General features: G+C 38.6%; 1 protein-coding gene across 1 annotated transcript; it reads left to right on the forward strand.

Moving 5' to 3' along the window:
* Positions 1 to 223: 223 nt before the first annotated feature.
* prkcda (protein kinase C, delta a) lies at positions 224 to 18,660 on the forward strand. The gene is made up of 18 exons (XM_084733313.1): positions 224 to 375; positions 4,386 to 4,515; positions 4,652 to 4,851; positions 4,935 to 5,001; positions 5,398 to 5,554; positions 6,062 to 6,093; positions 6,301 to 6,386; positions 6,976 to 7,105; positions 7,190 to 7,290; positions 9,558 to 9,654; positions 9,807 to 9,937; positions 11,047 to 11,220; positions 11,315 to 11,406; positions 15,283 to 15,345; positions 16,241 to 16,379; positions 16,494 to 16,682; positions 17,420 to 17,548; positions 17,655 to 18,660. The coding sequence occupies exons 2-18, from the start codon at positions 4,407 to 4,409 to the stop codon at positions 17,811 to 17,813; spliced, it is 2,055 nt and encodes a 684-aa protein (XP_084589439.1). The 5' UTR covers positions 224 to 375; positions 4,386 to 4,406; the 3' UTR covers positions 17,814 to 18,660.
* The last annotated feature ends 112 nt before the right edge of the window (positions 18,661 to 18,772 follow it).

Genomic DNA, 18,772 nt, shown 5'->3' on the forward strand with positions numbered 1-18,772 from the left:
TTCTGATTGGAAGAATTGAGTGTGCTAGAATTGTCCCTGGTTACAATTGCCCCAGTCTCCCCTAACCCTACTCATGTGTAAAAAATGCACTATAATAACTTTCAGGATCTTTATTCAAAATAGGGCAACTGGGTGCTTTGAAACTACTGGGGCACAGACCGCTCAGTGTGTGTGTGTGTGTTTTTGTGTGTGTGAGAGAGTGCGCGCGTGTGTGTACAGCAGGTAAACGTCACAGCCTGCCGAGAAAGCCTCTGCGAGCGCGCGCCACACTTCCTCAATCGACGGAATCACAGAGCGAAAAAACCAGGGGAAGAGAAAGAACAACTTTCGTCGTGCTGCGGTGAAAAAGACACAGCAACGAGTTTGCTGGGCGAGGTGAGGCTGCTTTTTTTAAGTATTTGTTGTCGTGTTTTTTCACAGAGTTCGGGTCTAAAACGTTTGGACTTTTTAGAAAAGTTTCTCAAAGACCAAGAAAACGTACGTTACCTTCCTCTTCGTATGTCTTCTTTCATCTATGGGGAAACAAACTGTAACGTTTCAACCGTGACCGTTGGCGCTAACCTCCGATAATTCTGTACAGTTTGACTGACTGTAAACGAACAGTCCTGTTGTTACTGTCTACGCCTTTTCTACGGCCATTATAAACATCATATTCACTGCAAACTTGCGGTTCTGATTGAAATCATCCCGACCAACTTTTTCGGTTAGTGTCGCCTTGTTTTACAGGCATTTTAACTGAAATGGTGCGACGGCATCTGTGACCTGTCAGATTTTATGGCTTAACGAGGTCAAACTATGTGGAAAAAGAGTGGTTGTTTGATCAAACATTGACAGATGATGTGCCCTGCCTCCACCACTTTATGCCGTGACAGCTTTCAACTTGCATGCTCCCATCTAAATTCAATGGGGTCAGCTATTGAAGCAACATTTGTGTGGCTGTGGTGGCAATATGGAATTCCAGTTCAGGTTGCAGAATCTCACGGGTCACAGAATACGTTGTAACACCGGGCGAAAGTGAGGAGGAATGCGGACAGGTCTGGACAGAGAAGAAAGACAAGTCTTCTTTTAAATAAACCGCTACGTGCATTGCCTTAAAGACAATCTGGTTGCAAACTGAGTCACACGGAAGGTGACATCTGCGTTCAGCTAACTGACAGTCAACCACATCCTTCGGAGACAAAAATATTGCAGAAAGAAAATCAAATGCATTGACTCGGTCGATGCTGATTCTCTCCAGATGACTGCATGTTCACACAGTTGGATAGTAAATCACTGAAACAGCTGCCCTGTAATGTGGCTGTCATATTGTTTTGTTCTGCGTTTAAGTCTTTGAATATCAAGTTCAGGATTTAAAATTAGTTACAATTACATTTTCACCTCGTGCAGTATAACCAAATAATATATGGGGGGAAGTAATATCCAGTTCGCAGGCGCTGCAATTTTTTGATAAAGGAATAATGTTTGACAACAGCAACAACATTATAATTAAGTACTGTAGTGCTGCAGAGATGCCCTGCCAACAAATCTTGTTCTCCAGAAGAAAAGCGTGTTTGTTTTGTACAGAGCCAAACAAATGTCACATTATCATGTTTTAAATATTTTTTTTCAGTGAAAAAAACAGTGATACAAAAATGGTCATTCCCATTAAACCTGGATCACAATATCTGTCAAAATATTACAATATGTTTTTGTTTTTTTTTACCATATCATGCATCCCTTCTTTCACCGTGTGTGTATGTGTGTGACTCAGAGAGGTACATATGAGGACATGTTTCCATCACCAGCTCTAAGAGTGAAGTTAAATGCAGACAGGCTGCTAATTTGGTGCTTGCATTGATAGGCACTGCAGAATCTGCTTCATATTACAAATATGTGTACACATGCAAGGAATTTGACAAGGTGACCAGTCAAAAGCTTCAGAAACTAATTGTGAACAATTCAAGTAGCGCAAAGAAATAAATTCATAAATAGTAAAGTTAGCATGTGGTTCAGTGTCTAGCACTCCGACTTGACCTAGAGAAGCTACTAATGCTACAACTGACACTATTGCTCCAAACTTGTATCAGAGTTGACTATTTTATATTTTATTATATGGTGCACAAGCATGCATGCACAATTTTTTTGTTTGTGGGTAATCATGTATTCTCTAGGCCCAGATTCTAGGTATAATGATAACATAATGTAGCCTTTGTACTAGTTTCTCCTGTCGACAAACACACTTTTGCATTGGTCATTAATAGAAGTATCAGGAAGTACCCTAAATTATGAACTACACATAGAAGTTAGATGGAAGTTTACAAGTTACAGTATGCTGGTGCATGGGACATAACTCCTGAATTTAACAGATGGGGCAAATCGAAACTGCACATGAACGGTTTGCTAGGTAATCAATCACCACCGCCCTCAATCACACAGTGTGCTTGGTATTGATTAACTCCCAAAACCCTGACATCACAGCTCACAGCAGCAGTGACTGAGCAACTGAGTGAACATAATCGTTCATCACCCTCCTCTCATAGTGCATAGTTTTTCTTTCTGTGTCTTACTTTTCTGGTCTCAATGTGGGCGGTTATGAGTTTAGGATTGTGAATACCAGCTAGGCCTACTGTGGTGCACTGCATGCTTGTATTTGGATTAGTGGCATGTTGAGGCTTGCTCTGCCTTTGTAGTAAAGGCAAAAACCTCCACTGTTGCTGCAACATTTCAGGAAATGTAAAGTCAAGAAAACACAGTGACACAGGGAACCAAACAAGTGGCAGACGCACCAATGATGCTGGCACATTTGACATTGTGGTTGTATTTTATATGAACACAAAGGTGTGGAGTTGACAGATTAAAAATGTAGGACGGCATGGGTGTGACAGAAGTGCTTGTGGCCAACACATTAGATTGATGGGCGTCACCTTTTGCTTTACATATACAGAAACTGGTGGTGTATAGGCTGTTATAGAAGAAGAAGCTCCATCTGTAGAATGTATGTGCTACTAGTTTTAATCTTCTTTATTGTATTTATTTTTCAAATTATCTGATTATAAAGTCTATAAAATCCTCTATTAAATATTGACAAATACTTAACACAAGAGACAAAAATTATGCTTTTGAATGGTTTATTTTTCTAAATCTTAAATTATTCATTTTACTAGCAATGGCCTTTTCCCCACCAGATATAGAAAGGCAGATATATAAATTGTCATAATAGAAAATATGAAATATAAAATCCATTTGAAATCATGGTTTGCAAGGATTCTTACAAAGCCTCAAGGTGATCTGATCTGAATTTTAGGTCTTCAGATGTCTTAAATACAATTTTGACAATCTAAAAAATTGATTGGATGATTGGAAGTCAGAAAAATTGAAGTCATTGTTACTTCATTAAAACTGCGTTAACTTGAGTCTCACTCTTAAATGTGTTTTTGGGGAAAAAAAATCTATTGATGTCACTGAAACAACAACTAAAACATGAAAACGAAACCAACACAGCACCAGTAACCACTAAAATGCAAACAGTGCTGCCTGGTCAGAATTTATCGCAGCACTCCCAGCTAGTGTGTTGTGATGTGGTGTGTGAGCCAACGTGGCCTCTCCTCTCTCAAAAAAATATCTACCTCTAGAAGTAATATATTAGAGTTGTTCCTGTTAATGTTACATCTGATATGAGTAAGTGCAACTTTGGGATTTGCAAGTAATAGGTATTAAATTGCATTCATAATGGTCTTAAAAAGGTCTTAAAAAGACATACATTTAACTTGTTGAAACCTGCATAAACCCTGTAAACTACAAAATACCTGTCACATAATCATTGTTTTTAGTCAATGTTTTTTTTTTTTTTTTTTTTTACTTTTATCACCAATAGAAATTAGAAACAAAAAACCTGCAATAAATGGTCCTTCTCACAAAAAAGTTGTTGTGTCCCTCCTCCATGTGGGTGTGACTACACCGATATGTCTCAAAGTGAGAAGGAAGCACAGGAGTAAATGCAAAGTGGTGGTGCAGCCCGAGTCAATTTTTTTCCTGTTTCTGTGAATCTCACTGTGGTTCGACAGAAGCAGCACTGTCCTCACTGACACAAACATCTTTTGTTCTTGTGTGCGCATGCTGGTGTCTGACAAGGTGTTGGGTATATTTTTTTAAATGTATATCTCAGACGTCAATTGAAGGAGCACTATATTACTTTCGTCCTCTGACACTGTAATCTGCATTGAGATAATACAGTTTAACAGTGACCTGCAGCACTTATCTCAATGCTTAAATGTGATATGCATCTCTATGTATGTATATAATATAATAAGTGGATATAATGTTGAACTGTAGCTGTGTGTATAACGAACATGTCATTAGATAAATGTCACCACGGTAACGTTGTGTTTGCCCATCTCTGAGAGCAGGTGACCTTGGTACTCGTCACCATGGCTCCTTTCTTGAGGATTGCCTTTAATTCATACGACTTGGGTGTCCTGCCCCCTCTTCCTGACCCGCCCTTCTGTGCAATCAAGATGAAGGAGGCCTTGACGACTGGTGAGAAGCTCTTTGATGGTCTAGTCCACCCTGTCTTTTACAGAAGTTCTCACCTCTGCAAAAAGCTATGACTTCCTTCTCATTTCCTGCGCTTGAGAACACCTCTTTTTTTCTCTGTCTATCTTCCTTTTCCTAGAAAGAGGTAAGACCCTGGTTCAGCGAAAACCCACCATGTACCCGGCTTGGAAGGCCAGTTTTGATGCACACATCTATGAGGGTCGTGTGCTAGAGGTACTGCTGATGAAGACAGCGGAGGAGCCCCTTGCTGAGGTCACTGTTGGAGTGTCTGTCCTTGCTGAGCGCTGCAAGAAAGCAAATGGGCGTGCTGAGTTCTGGGTAGGACATTATAGACTGTCCCTGTAGATCTGTATCTCAGGCTGTCAGTGTGTAACGGTCTGTATGTCTTACTGTGTGTTCAGGTGGATCTTCATCCTTCTGGAAAAGTGATGATGGCAGTACAGTATTTTCTGGAGGGAGGGGATACAGGTAAAGGAAATAAAGTGAAATCATACTCAAATGTGCTCTGTTCTCAGCCCTCTCTGAATTTGTGTAATTAATTCTTTGTGAATAATAATTTATGTAATTTTGTGTAATAGTCTGGTTGCTTTGTTTTCCCTGGTATAACATTTGCCATGTTGCCACTTAAGCTCCTGTAAACTTGGTTTCAAAAATCCCCCACAGTCACATACACACAGACTGTCCAGCCACTCGTCAGTGTTTTTCCCTGCCAATTTAATCTTATCATTCGCAGGCATTCACATGAGCAATTCCGGTAGTCCCCAGTGATTATCATTAAGGCTGTCAGTTTGTCAAAATGACCAGTGTTTTTCCATCACAGTATTGTGGGATGACTGTTCTGTGTTTTTCTTTTCTATTTGGAAGAGAGTAAGCAGGCTGTGAAGGAGGAGGAGGCTCCCACCCTGAACCGTAGACGAGGGGCCATCAAGCAGGCCAAGATCCACTTCATAAAGAACCACGAGTTCATCGCCACGTTCTTCAGACAGCCCACTTTCTGCTCTGTGTGCAGAGAATTTGTCTGGTTAGTCCAGCCTACGCTTCAGACCTATAAACAAACCTTCAAGACAGCTAAAGGGGAACTCAAAAAACAGTGATGAGATATACAAACTAAAACACCAGACATCAGTAGATTAAAAACATAGCACTTGGGGACTTTCTGATATTTGGCAGCATTTAACTCTCTCTGAATTGGCTGATTTCTGTCAGAGTGAGTTACAAAACCTGTTTGCTAGTGAATTTATTGATAAAACCAAAAGGGTCCACCTTCTTTTTTAAGTTGCCAATGTTTGTCAGCCTTTGATAACTACAGATCTCCACTGATTTGCTTTGAAGCCAATTTTAGTCTCACTGGAGAGGAAGTTTGTAGAAAAAGGAAACCCTGATAAACAAATCAGCATGGTGTATGTAGCTGTGCATTATGACTAACAACTTGTTCATCAGCAGCAACTATTATCAACTATCATCAACTATTCAGATGATAAAAGGAGGATACAAACTGACTCATTTTTGTCATTTTTTTTTCCCACAGGGGACTCAACAAGCAAGGCTATAAATGCAGACGTAAGTGCACTATAAACTCTAAACTCCTGTCCTTCCTGCAACTTGAAATAGAAGCCCAGTGCACACATGGTATACTGTATATTAAAAATGCATACTCGACCATGAATAAAAAAAACTTTTGTAAGCATTACTTTGTGGCCTGTGTACAAGATATTTTCAGATACTGGGTGAAAATAAAAAATCTATTTTATCTTTGCTTTTTATCAGAATGCAATGCAGCTATCCACAAGAAATGCATAGACAAAATCATCGGCAGATGTACCGGTACTGCAGCCAACAGTCGGGATACTGTGGTACGTATCACATATTTGTGCAGTACACCATGTACTGTGAGTGTTCTCCGTATGTCTGGAAATTTCAGTTTAGTGTGGGCTTTTCTCACTCTGTCTTTCGCTGTTGTACTAAAGTGTTCCTCCTTAACAGTATGAACAATGATAGTAATGTCACTGAACTGGAAGGTGTTGTTGGGTCAGAGTTTATTGTAATACAAAGGCAGATACCAGCCAGGGTCCATCCACATCTAATAGGGTGCCCTTTTCACTGATAATCAATATTGGTGGATAATGACCAAAGACCAACTGACCTAGATAATGGTTACAAGAAAGTGATCAAGTACTCATACACAATAGATGGGGTGTGGTCTCAGAGAAGTACTATAAATCACAGTAGAGGCACACCTGGGAAGAACCTAGGAACATTTTATCCAGAGGTGCGGTCACTTGTGACAGTATAAAAGAGAAGGAGGCAGAAGTCAAAGCAAAAAGAATTAAAAAGAACTAGATGAGGCAGGTGCGCAGGCCTGTGAAGTGTCACAGGCTGCTGATTAGGATTCCTTTGCCACCAGTTATTCATGGAGATGATGAATCCCATCTGTCCCCACAGTTCCAGAAGGAGCGCTTTAAAATTGACATGCCGCACCGTTTCAAGACCAACAACTACATGAGTCCTACCTTCTGTGACCACTGTGGAAGTCTGCTGTGGGGTCTAGTCAAACAAGGCCTCAAATGTGAAGGTACAGTGCAGATATGACTGACTAGTGTTGGAGTGTTAGTGAACTTTTGTCTTTGACAGACTTTTTTTTTTGTATTGTTTGTAGATTGTGCCATGAATGTCCATCACAAGTGTCAAGATAAAGTAGCCAACCTATGTGGTATCAACCAGAAACTACTAGCAGAAGCACTGACACAAGTCAGCCAGGTGAGTTCATGGAAACGGTCACAAGTCAGTCAATGTACAGTCAAAACAAGTGTCTTTAAGTATTTAAGCTGAAGTCAACATAAGGTCTTAAGAATTTGAAGGACAAGTCTGGCTCAAGTATCATACCACCTAATTAAATCATATCAGGGCTCTTTTAGACATTATGGCTATCTGATTACATTATCTCTTGCTTATCTGTTAGTGCACCGAAAGGTGTTTAAACACTCATGAAATTTGATGGTGAGACGGGAGCCACAATTGCTGACAAGCACTTGATATGTTTTAATCCCTGCCTCACACTTATTTTTTTTTACACTTGATTTGTTTTCACAAACATTCAGACACATTTATACTTTAAAAAAAGAAAAAAAAAATTAAAACAGGTTTTCTAATCAAGAGTTGTTAGTCTGGAGGCGAGTCTGGAGTGAGCTTGCTATCACTTGGATATTGTCCAAGGGGGTGTCTGAACTATTTGTGGCAAAAATAATACAGAAATATCAGAATAATTTTACCTTCTTAAGAATAAAATTATGATAAGTGGAAAATAGTACAATATTTTAACTACCCTTCAAAACATCCCAAGAACTATATCTCTGCATCATGTAATACAGTAAAAACTACTGAAACAGTAACATTATTAGATGTATTGTTACTATCATGTTGCACGTAGCTTTTTTGAATGGAAATACAGAACAGATGTGTGATGAGTTAAAAGTATGTGAGAGGTCTCAGACGCACCTGGAGACAGCTTTTATGAAACATATAAATATCATAATTTTGAGACCAGTAAAATGTTCTGTGATCTAGCTCTGTCTTCCACAAAGTGTCACTGTTGACCCTAACCATGATCGTAGCCTGACTCCTGTCCAAACTGTGACCATGACCCCGTTTTAGTCCTAAACCCAGTCCTTACCTAGTGTCTGACAGTCATATGGAAAGAATCATGGCAGTCACAGAGTATTTTAGAGAGTTTAACCAGAAGCAGCTGTTTAATTTCTCTCACCAAATTCACCAGGGTCATTTTGTGTCATCGTCAGCTCCATTCAAACTTTACGGAAACCAAATGAAACTCATCAAAAGTGTCTTGGAAATAAATTCTTAAGTCACAGTGTAAAGGACTGCACAGTGTAGATGATCCTGGACAGCGGCTACAGCCTCGGGAGAGAAGCTTCACAAGTCTGCTGATTTTGTAACTGAACTATAGGAGGACACACACTTTCAGTTTCTCAGACTGTGTGAAAAACTGATATTTCCACATCTCAGACGATGAAGAAAGGCATTAAAATGCAAGTCTAACTGGTGAAATATATTCATGTAGGCTCATATAGGAAGTCTGTGTGGTGCACTGCACTATAAGGAAAAAAAAGGATAAATGGTCGAATATTTGTACAGGACAGCCAAAGCTGATTCGGTTAAATAAAATCTTAGTTGGGGACAGTCCTAGTGTCTAAAAACTACATTTTGAAAAAGCACCCCAGTTTTGTTATCTGCAGACTGAAGGCAGATACACCTTTTGGATTTGAAATCTTCCTTGTAGGTGAGCCAAACTGAAACAACACATATTATTTTGACTTTATTAACACTTTGTGTATTTTATGATTTATGTAAATTGTTTAATAGTGTACAGTGGAATTTCTGTTTGCCATTATTTTTCTTACATTTCTGCTTTCAGAGCTAGTTAATTATTAAATTATTACCATAACTAGTAATAATGAAATGCAGGCACTTATCTAGCTCGTAACAACTAGATACATTTATGTAGTCTTACATTTACACCCAGGCCTTTGAGGGTAACCATGATGCTGATGTGGCCCAAGATGTATTTGAGTTTGACACCCCTGCAGGAAAGCGTGACTCTATTGTCCATTGTCCATTTTGAGTCCATTGTTAATATAAAGGATTTATAAGGTGACTACAATGAAGTTTAACCATCAAACTGAGTGTTGGCTTGAATGTGAAACTCACAATCCCTGGTCACTGATGACGAATTGTTGAAAGTGTGACACCTGACCTCGATTGGAACTTGAGCTTCCTGTCCTGCTGTGTTTAAGGACTGGCTTGTTGTTGAACCCCCAGTTCTCTTGTTCTCTTTTTACAGATCTTTAAATGTATGTTTGTGTTGGACTGTCAGAGAACACAATCGTTTAGGAGAAGACAAAATGATTTCTCATTGGATACACCACAGCTAAATGGGTAATCATTGCTGGGAGACTATTTGTCTGGCTGTTTCATGCTTGTTTTTGCTATTGCATTTGCTGTTCCATCAGAAATCATCCACCCGCCGTTCAGATCCAAACCTGCCTAATCTGCCAGATATTGGAATCTACGATGAGGTTAACAAGCTGGCTGGACTGGAAGTCAATGGTCAGTGAGTAATATTCTTTGTGCATGGACTTTCATGTGAGCAGTATAGTCTCTGTACGGACAATAATACTTGCAGAATAATATTTATTCAGTGTTTAAAGTAATTATGTCTGTAAGTCATTTCTATATATGGTGCTTTGTTTGTGCATCAGATGGATCTCCCTATGGCAGACTGTGGGAGGGGTCCAGCCCACGACCTCAGTCTCGTATTACCCATATGACCCGTGTCAACGTGGACAATTTCATCTTCCACAAAGTTTTGGGAAAAGGCAGCTTTGGCAAGGTACTCAGAAACCATATCAGTGTGAATTCAACTGTGAAACTGCTGTTTTAAAAACCCAACCTGAGAGTGAGAGGATAACCATGACTGAATCAACAACACTCCAGTCAACTGTCATAAACACACTGGCAACTTTTTCATTTGCTTGAATACATTTGTCCATTCAGAATTTCAAAAACAGTTCAAACACAATCTTAACCAAAAGTTGATGGCCAAAATGATACATTTTGTTTGCAAAAAGCTCAATAATCACAAACCATTAAAAACATGCGACAAAAGCACATACTTCCATCAAACAACACAAATTGTGGTCAAATTAATATGATTTTTTTTAAAGCTATCATTACACAGTGGACAACAAAGTACAAAATACAGCTATCAGTATGAAGTGGTTTACCTTGATTTGTGTTATATGCCTCTGCCATATTTAAACTGGTTATACTGTAAAGCGATATCACTCTAGAGGGAGTATTGCTGTACAGAATATCAGCTGAAGTTAATCACAGTGGAGCTGATATTCAGTACAGCAGCACATCCTCGAGTGTGATTTTGTTGTTATACAACAAGTCTGCAAGTGTCATCTTTTAGCTAACCATAAAAAGCGACAACAGCTTATGAATTCTGTGTTTACATAATCATTTATTTGCCTCCGCCAGCACAAATACTTCTGCAACTGGTCTAGGACTGGACATGGTAGCAAATATTTCACAGTAATAAGCCCTGAATCATTGGGTTACTGTACACAACACCTCCTTTTCGCTCCATCTCTACCTGTTAAGACATTGTAACAATCATATAACGGCTATTGGAACACCTGTGGAGTGATACATGTGGTTTAACAGTCCCAGTGCTGTTAACCTCTATTCTATATCACGGATTGCCACTTGTCCAGTCAGATTGCTTGATTGGAACTGTTGCATAAATAGAAGTAATTGTAGTATTTAATCAAACTATGAGCTGTGTACAATGTGTTTGAATTTATCAACATGTATATCAAGCTTCTGCTCTTAATATGACAGAAAACAATTGTGTGTCAATATTAATCCCATTCTCTTCTTTTCTTTTTCTCTTTTTTTTTTTTTTTCTTTTTCATCGTCATCTTCTCTTCACAGGTTCTCCTGGCAGAGCTGAAGGGTCATGGAGAGTACTTTGCAGTGAAGGCTCTGAAGAAAGATGTGGTCCTGATGGATGATGATGTGGAGTGCACGATGGTAGAGAAGAGAGTCTTGGCTTTAGCCTGGGAAAACCCTTTCCTCACACACCTTTACTGCACCTTCCAGACTAAGGTAGTCCCTTTCCACCTCTGTCACTTTTTTTAACCTAATTTACATCATTGATTTCAGTTGTTTCCTCAGTACTCAAAGTAAAACTTGTCAACAGGAGCATCTGTTCTTTGTGATGGAGTATCTGAACGGAGGAGACTTGATGTTTCATATTCAGGAGAAAGGGCGCTTTGAACTCTACAGAGCCACGTGAGTCACACCTGTCACACAGGCATAAAGACAGACAGACTTAGTGTAAAGAAAAACACACTACATGCCAGCTGTAGCTGTGCAGAGACACATACAGTATCAATGAACTGATGGAAAGCAGATACTTGTAAAGAGCCTATGTTTACTTGTTCTATGCCACTGCCTTTGTCTCGCTCCCATTATGTTTTTTTTTTGTTTTTTTTTTGCGTTTACATGATATACTGAACCCTGAAGGGCTGGGGCTGCACTGGCATCCATTACTACTACTGCTCACTAACAGATTGGCCTTGTAAGGAGTAAGCAGCTCTTAGTGCCTTGTACTTAGTGCCTTGTACTGTTTGTATGAGGAGGTATCAGTTACTACCACCCACCTCTCTACTCTTCACTCTGTGGGAAACCCTCTTGGAAAAAAAACAATGGCTCACTGGTAAAAGAGAGTGTTATGAAGTCTAAAGATCAGTGGCACCTGCACAACTGCCAGCCATTTACAAACAGAGAAATGAAACCTTTCTTTACAGGTGCTCGTATACATACAATTGTGTTGTTTGGAAACACAAGCAAAATTTGTGCTTTGACACAATTAATTTTGACAAGAATTTTCAATTTAGTTTTAAAGTCTGAGTCATATACTCAGGATTATAGTAGGTAAGTCAGGTTTTAGTGTATTTATTTTGTTTAGAGGAGATTTAGTCAGTGGAACTATGTTTTAAATTGAGTCTATTTTTAGTCAATCTTTAAGTCATAATTTTAGTCAGTGTTTTAGATATAATTTTCAGAGACAGTTTCATGATACTGTAATGTGATGGAAGGGTATTTCTCCTGGCTATAAAAATTCCAATGAGAAGTAAGCAGACCTTGAACTACGTTTAGTCATCCTGGCTGAGAATGTGTTACTGACACATATCATGTAAAATTTAACACCTAAGTCATAATTGATGCATCAATATGGCTTATCACTCACTGATATTATTTATTAGTTGAAAAAACAGACTTTTTATATATTACTGGAGTCTTCTGCTAAATTTGGTGTCACGTTTCACTCAGTAGAACTCCGTCCGGCAGACACTGTGGGATGATGTGTTTTAAGGTGTATTTTCAAATTGGTTATGTTTTTTCCACACATCTTCCATATGGTGCTCCATTCTCACTGGGAACCATACACTCTGTCTTTCTTTCAGTTTGAATATGATATAAAAGCGTTCACAGGTTGTTTCTCCTCTTTCTTCTCTTTCTCTTTTTCCCAGCTGACAGGCCGCAGGTGAACTTTTTAAGCTAGGTAGATTTATTAGCACTTACAGATGGCTGGTTACCTTGAGCTAACTTAGGTTGTCCTCCCGCACAGAGCCAAACTACTTTGTGTTGTCTTTACTTGTTATGGCATAATGAAAAGCGATTTCATTGTAATTTTGTCAGTACTTTTTTCATTTCTGTCATTATAAAAATTTAGTCATGAAATACAAAAAATTTGTTAACAAAATTTACACTGCTTTGAAACTGATTTCCCAAAACTGGAAGTACCGGCCTTTATGAAATATATTTCCAGCAAATGGTGTCACCTTCCTATAGTAGCAGTTGAGAAAACAGCCTCACCACAAGGACCATCAACTGTCAGCTACCAGCTTTTCTGGAGTGTTTTTGATGTATCACACTTTCTTTGTCAGCAGATTGAATAGCTGTCAAAGTTGATTCTAAATATTAAAGGACAACAAAGATATGTGCAGCAAAAATCAGTCAATGCAGTGTTGTGCAAGCCAGTTTCTGTCTTTTTAAGATGCACTTATGGCTGAATGATGCTGAATGATACAGAATGGAAACTGCTTATAGTGATCATGGTTACAGGGATCAACCACTCATATGGATCAAAAAGCTTAGGAAAGAATTATTCGGATCTGTTGTTGAAATTGGGTTCTAATAAACAAACAAACAACATATGGAAAACAATTTAAAAGTAAGGTAATTCATTTTTTTCACTTTTCTCCAATGATACTTTGCCTCACAGCAACCCATCTGCTTCCAGCTGGCTACCTGAGGCTGGTAGTAGTTGCACTTTGAAATAATAATGGTAAAAAGAAAGTAATTTTCAGTTGGTGAAGAACAGAGTCCCCTTGAAGCTTCAGACAAACTGTCAAAAATTAGTCAATGAGACGCAGCAGCTAAACTTGGCATTTCTCAGACCTTGTGTATTCTACTCAAACAACAAGAAACAGTCATGACTGCTAGTGACAGACACAGAAAATGAATGCACACGGGATTAAGATGTCTGTTTCTTTATATTCATGTAATAAATATACTAATGTCAATTAGATGGTTATCTGCACAAGAAATAAAGAAAAACAAAATTTGAATTTTTCATGTCCAATTTTTAGTACCAGGAGAAAAAAGTTTTATTTAACCACTTTACTTTGAATTTAACCACTTTATCTGTCAAGTTACACAGGTAATAGACTTATAGACTCCATAAAAAACTGCCATATTGGCAAGCTGACCTGTCCTTTGTCATCAATAAATTTACTTGTCCTTACAGTCACACTTTTTCTGTTGTTGTGTCATGTGTCAGTGGTGCAACTGAACAGCACACCTGTTGAATGATTGGCTGTTTGTGTGTCACTCATTGTCAAGGGATATCTGTTTTTGAACAGTTCTGCTATTGATGAAGTGTTTATTGCTAATATATACAGTATAGGTTTTATTGCCTAGGCCTAAATGCATTTACCATTTTATTTCTTAAAAACTAGTATACACTAGTATCCTTTTTGAATGTACTGGTGTATATTTAAAAAAACAGGTTTGACATTATGAGAGCATGAACACTGACATTAAAATGTGGTCTGCCTGCTGTTACATTTCCTGTAGTTAAACTGGTGGCTGTGTCCTGAACCTGTGAGTTGACAGGAGTAATTCTCTACTTTGCAAACACAGACACCTGATCTAGCGTTGGCATGCACTAAAATCCTCCTCACTCAGTGACTGTATTCAGCCTGGATGGAAAATTTACCCTCAGTGAACAAGGAAAAAGAGTGGGTCGTTCATTATGTCACAATGCATTCATTTTTAACAAAACACGCATTTGCAGATTTGTTTACATGTACAGTTTGTTTAAATGTTATAACTAAGCTTGTGTGTTGCTGCACAAGTTGTCACAGCGGAATGGAAAGTATCTCCTGGATTTGGTTATGCAATATTTTTCCTTAGGCAGCAAATGAACTGCAGAGTTTCCGGTGACCTCTTTATCAGCACAAAGGCCCTGTTCTCCTAGTGGCTACTGCTAACCTGTTGACCGGGTGCCATCGAGAGTCTAGTCCAATGTCTCAGTGTTCCTCACATAACAGGGCACAACTTACTTACACCTACCTATCTTATCAAGAATTCATTTTACATTCTGTTTTGAGTTTTACAGAAGGTTTAGATGAGCATGTACACTTTCTAACTTGCTCTATGTGAGCTATATTTGTAAGGGTTTTAAGTGAGAAATAATCAACAGATGAACCCTCACAGCCTGTTCAGTCCTTGTCAGTTGGTCATTTACAGTGAACGAGGAGTTACTGGGTTAGAGTGCAGGCTACTCTATCTCCTCTCAGGACTCAATCGTTTCACCTGACACAGATGACAAGAGAAGCGGGTCAGAGATAGGCTAATCTTTCAGCTCGCAGCAGCTCTCCGGTTGCACATTATGAGAGCGTTATTCACCTGTCTCCTACTCCATACAAATGTCCTCTTCAATAATTCAGCTCTACACTGAAATGAGTCTGCAGTGACACCCGTGTTCAGCTGCCAACTCAGTAGTGAGATAGCTGCAGCAGCGCAGACCTGTAGCTTGTCCACAGAGATGAGTTGCTGATATCTGTCTGTCTGTCTCTGCCATGTTTGTCTTCCCAGGTTCTACTCTGCTGAGATCATTATTGGTCTTCAGTTCTTACATACCAAAGGGATCATCTACAGGTCAGAGCAAAAATATGTCACATCTGGATCTACAGTACATCCACCTTTTACCTATAAACTTAAATACTATTCTTTAAATACAGCTAAGCATTGAGGATTATTTTCCTTTGTTCCACAAGACTGTTATTTCAGTGCAGTTGCAAGTGTGATTTGAAAATGAACTTGAAGAGACTCTAAGCTTGCTTGGTTAGGTAATCCCACACATTTTGACACTTTTTTTTTCCTGAAAGTTCAATTATTTTTGTTTGGTAATGCAGTTGTTTGCTGGGACTGGTGCAGTAAAAAAAACTGAAATTCAAAAGAGAATCAATGAAACAGATTTTGTAAAGTGGAAAATGTGAATTTTCTTTTGGGTGAAAACATTGACTTCAGTAATAGTGTAACTGCTTGCAATTACATTACCATATATGAATTATATATTTTTTCCAAAATTATAATTGTACATTTAAATATCAAATAAATATTCACTTTGATTTATTACCTATCTCAGGCAAGTTTCAGATCTCCTCTTACATTCACAACCAGTGGCTGCCTGGAAATTAAAATTAAACTGAAATTTTAAGGTATGCTTTGAAAAAATAGTTAGTAATATGACAGCATTAAGTAAATAAAACTTATAATTATGCATAAAATATGCACAACCATTGATATGACTGTTAAAAACATTTTGGAGATTGTAAATGTTCTTTCTGGCTTGAATTTGTTAGAAGGCTGTGAGCATTCAAGATTTCACAGTCCAGCTTGCAGTTTTGTTTTGTTTTTTTAAATCACAACTTGATTTTAGTAAACACAAAATCATATTATCAAGCCTGATAATTGTAAACTTACAATCTATCATACTTTTCAAAATCATTTGTGTTTGCTTTCAATCCTGCTGTAATTGTTTTGTTTCCAGAGATCTGAAGTTAGACAATGTGATGCTGGATCACGAGGGACACATTAAGATCGCAGACTTTGGCATGTGCAAGGAGAACTTGTTTGGAGACAATCGTGCTACAACTTTCTGTGGTACTCCTGACTATATCGCTCCAGAGGTAAAGTTTTTCATACTCAGAGATCCTCTCTTTACTTATAGCATTCTGCATTCAAAACACTTGTCAGTATCTGTCTAGAGTAATCCTTGTTTATGACATCATGTTTTGACTTAGATCCTGCTGGGACAGAAATACTCCTTCTCTGTTGACTGGTGGTCATTTGGGGTTCTGCTGTATGAAATGCTGGTTGGTCAGTCGCCCTTCCATGGAGATGATGAGGATGAGTTGTTTGAGTCCATCCGCATGGATACTCCCCACTATCCTCGGTGGATCAACAAGGAGGCGAAAGACCTGCTTGAGCGGGTCAGTGACATAATATTGTATACAAAATACATCTGTAGGTAGGGATGGCATTATACAAGAAATTAACCAGTTGATACCAGTCCCAGTGAAATTTCATGATTCTCAATACACAATTGGATAACATGATAAAGAAAAACAAAAAAAACATACAAAATACTGGCACTCACTGAGAAGTGGTTTTCTTGAGAAAAAAACAAAAACAAATGCATTTCTGATTGCTTAGAACTGAAACATGTTCATTTCTAAGCTGCAATGCATTCTTTGTTTTTCTTTTCGTGGAGTCAAGGCAGAGCTGTTGCCGCAGCTGCAGTTATTGCCATCTTCAGTGTGTTGTTGGTAACAAGGCCTACCAGCAACTTGTGGTTTTTCCAGATGTTCTTCTTCTTCTTTTGTCATTTAACAGCAGACTAGAACACTTTTACGTGTATACCACTGGCCCTGTCAGGTTTGGAGGAATTTAATCCCATGCATGTAGAAAAAACAGGTACCATCAAGAATTTTAGCATCAATTTGGTACTGTTCTTGTAACATCCGTAGTCATAGGGCACTATTTGTGCCTCTGCATGTTTTCATGCTCACATGCTCCTGTACAGGATGAAGGAATTCATTGCTCATGGGTTGATGAAGTTTATTCAAATCCAATTAAATAATGTTCATTTCTGTAGCTGAAAAAGATGTGTTTCTGAGATGTAATGATGCACATTCTGTACTTACCCTTACTGACTGTTTTCCCGCAGTTGTTCGAGAGAGACCCCACTCGCAGGCTAGGAATCGTGGGTAATATCCGTTTACATCCCTTCTTCAAGGCCCTTAACTGGCAGGCCTTGGAGAGGAGAGAGGTTGAACCCCCCTTCAAACCCAAAGTGGTATGACTCACACACAAGTCACTGAGGGTTAAACTATGAGGAAGTATGGATCATGCTCATGATCTGTTTTATCATTTTGCTGAGATATATTTGTTGTCACTTACAGAAAGCGCCGAATGACTGCAGCAACTTTGACCGGGAGTTCCTCAGCGAGAAGCCTCGTCTCTCATACAGCGATAAGAACTTCATAGACTCCATGGATCAGACGGCGTTCGCTGGCTTTTCCTTCATCAACCCTAAAATGGAACACCTTTTAGAAAAGTGACTGTTGTAATGACAGTCTGACCTGGGTTACATCCCTACTGTTTCCGGACAGTTCCCTTATTCTGTCACATTGTTAAACTTGCAAATGAGTGAGCTGTTCAACAATCAGTATTTTTGTGACCTTATTTTAAGCACAAACTATTCTCCTTGGGTACGTGTAGAAACGATACATGTAGAAACAGGCCCTTGTACTGTATATATATATATGTTGATGTTATTGTGTTTGTGTGCATGCATATTATTTGTCTAGGTTGTGAAGGCCTATATGAGTAATAATATTAGGGTGGGAAGTTGAAAATCCTTACATTCCACTTGAAATCACTGCTACCATCCGCAGCCATTTTGTGTCCCTTTTTTTTGACATTCAGTTCACCTCAGCAAGGGATGAAAAATCAGGAGAAAAGGAAAGAAACTTGTAGGAATAAATTAAACTGTATACTTCAAAAGTAAATGTGTGAATGAGGAGACTGCATGTGTAGAGATCAGACCAACACAAACCATCTTTAAATATAGATTAATAATGAATGTTATCTTTCTTTGAAACATCTGAATTATTGCCTTTGACTGGATCAATCATGTCTCTCTGACAGAGAAGAATTTGTGGTTGTGTGATTAACTCAACAGTGCCATGTTAAGAACAAACTGAAAGGTCCTGTCTGTGGACGGGAGCGGATTGGATGCACTCAGTAAGGGTACGTGACTTTTAACAATGAGTGGAAATTTACTGAAATGCTGTATATAGAAGATGTATATGTATATTGTTGTAACATGTATATTGGTTCGCTAAGGATGTACTTTTTTTACTGTCTCCATCTTTTACATCTGATTAAAAAACCATCAACTCCCAAGCCTGATGTTCAGTTTTTTAAATTTCTGTAGATTGCATTGCTCTTATACTATTTTTAAAAAAATAACACAAAAAGGAGATTTTAGAGGGTTTAGTCAGATCAGGACTTATCT

The sequence above is a fragment of the Lutjanus erythropterus genome, chromosome 2 (genome assembly GCF_056507025.1).
Source record: "Lutjanus erythropterus isolate fLutEry1 chromosome 2, fLutEry1.hap2, whole genome shotgun sequence".
NCBI classification, from domain to species: Eukaryota; Metazoa; Chordata; class Actinopteri; order Lutjaniformes; family Lutjanidae; genus Lutjanus; species Lutjanus erythropterus.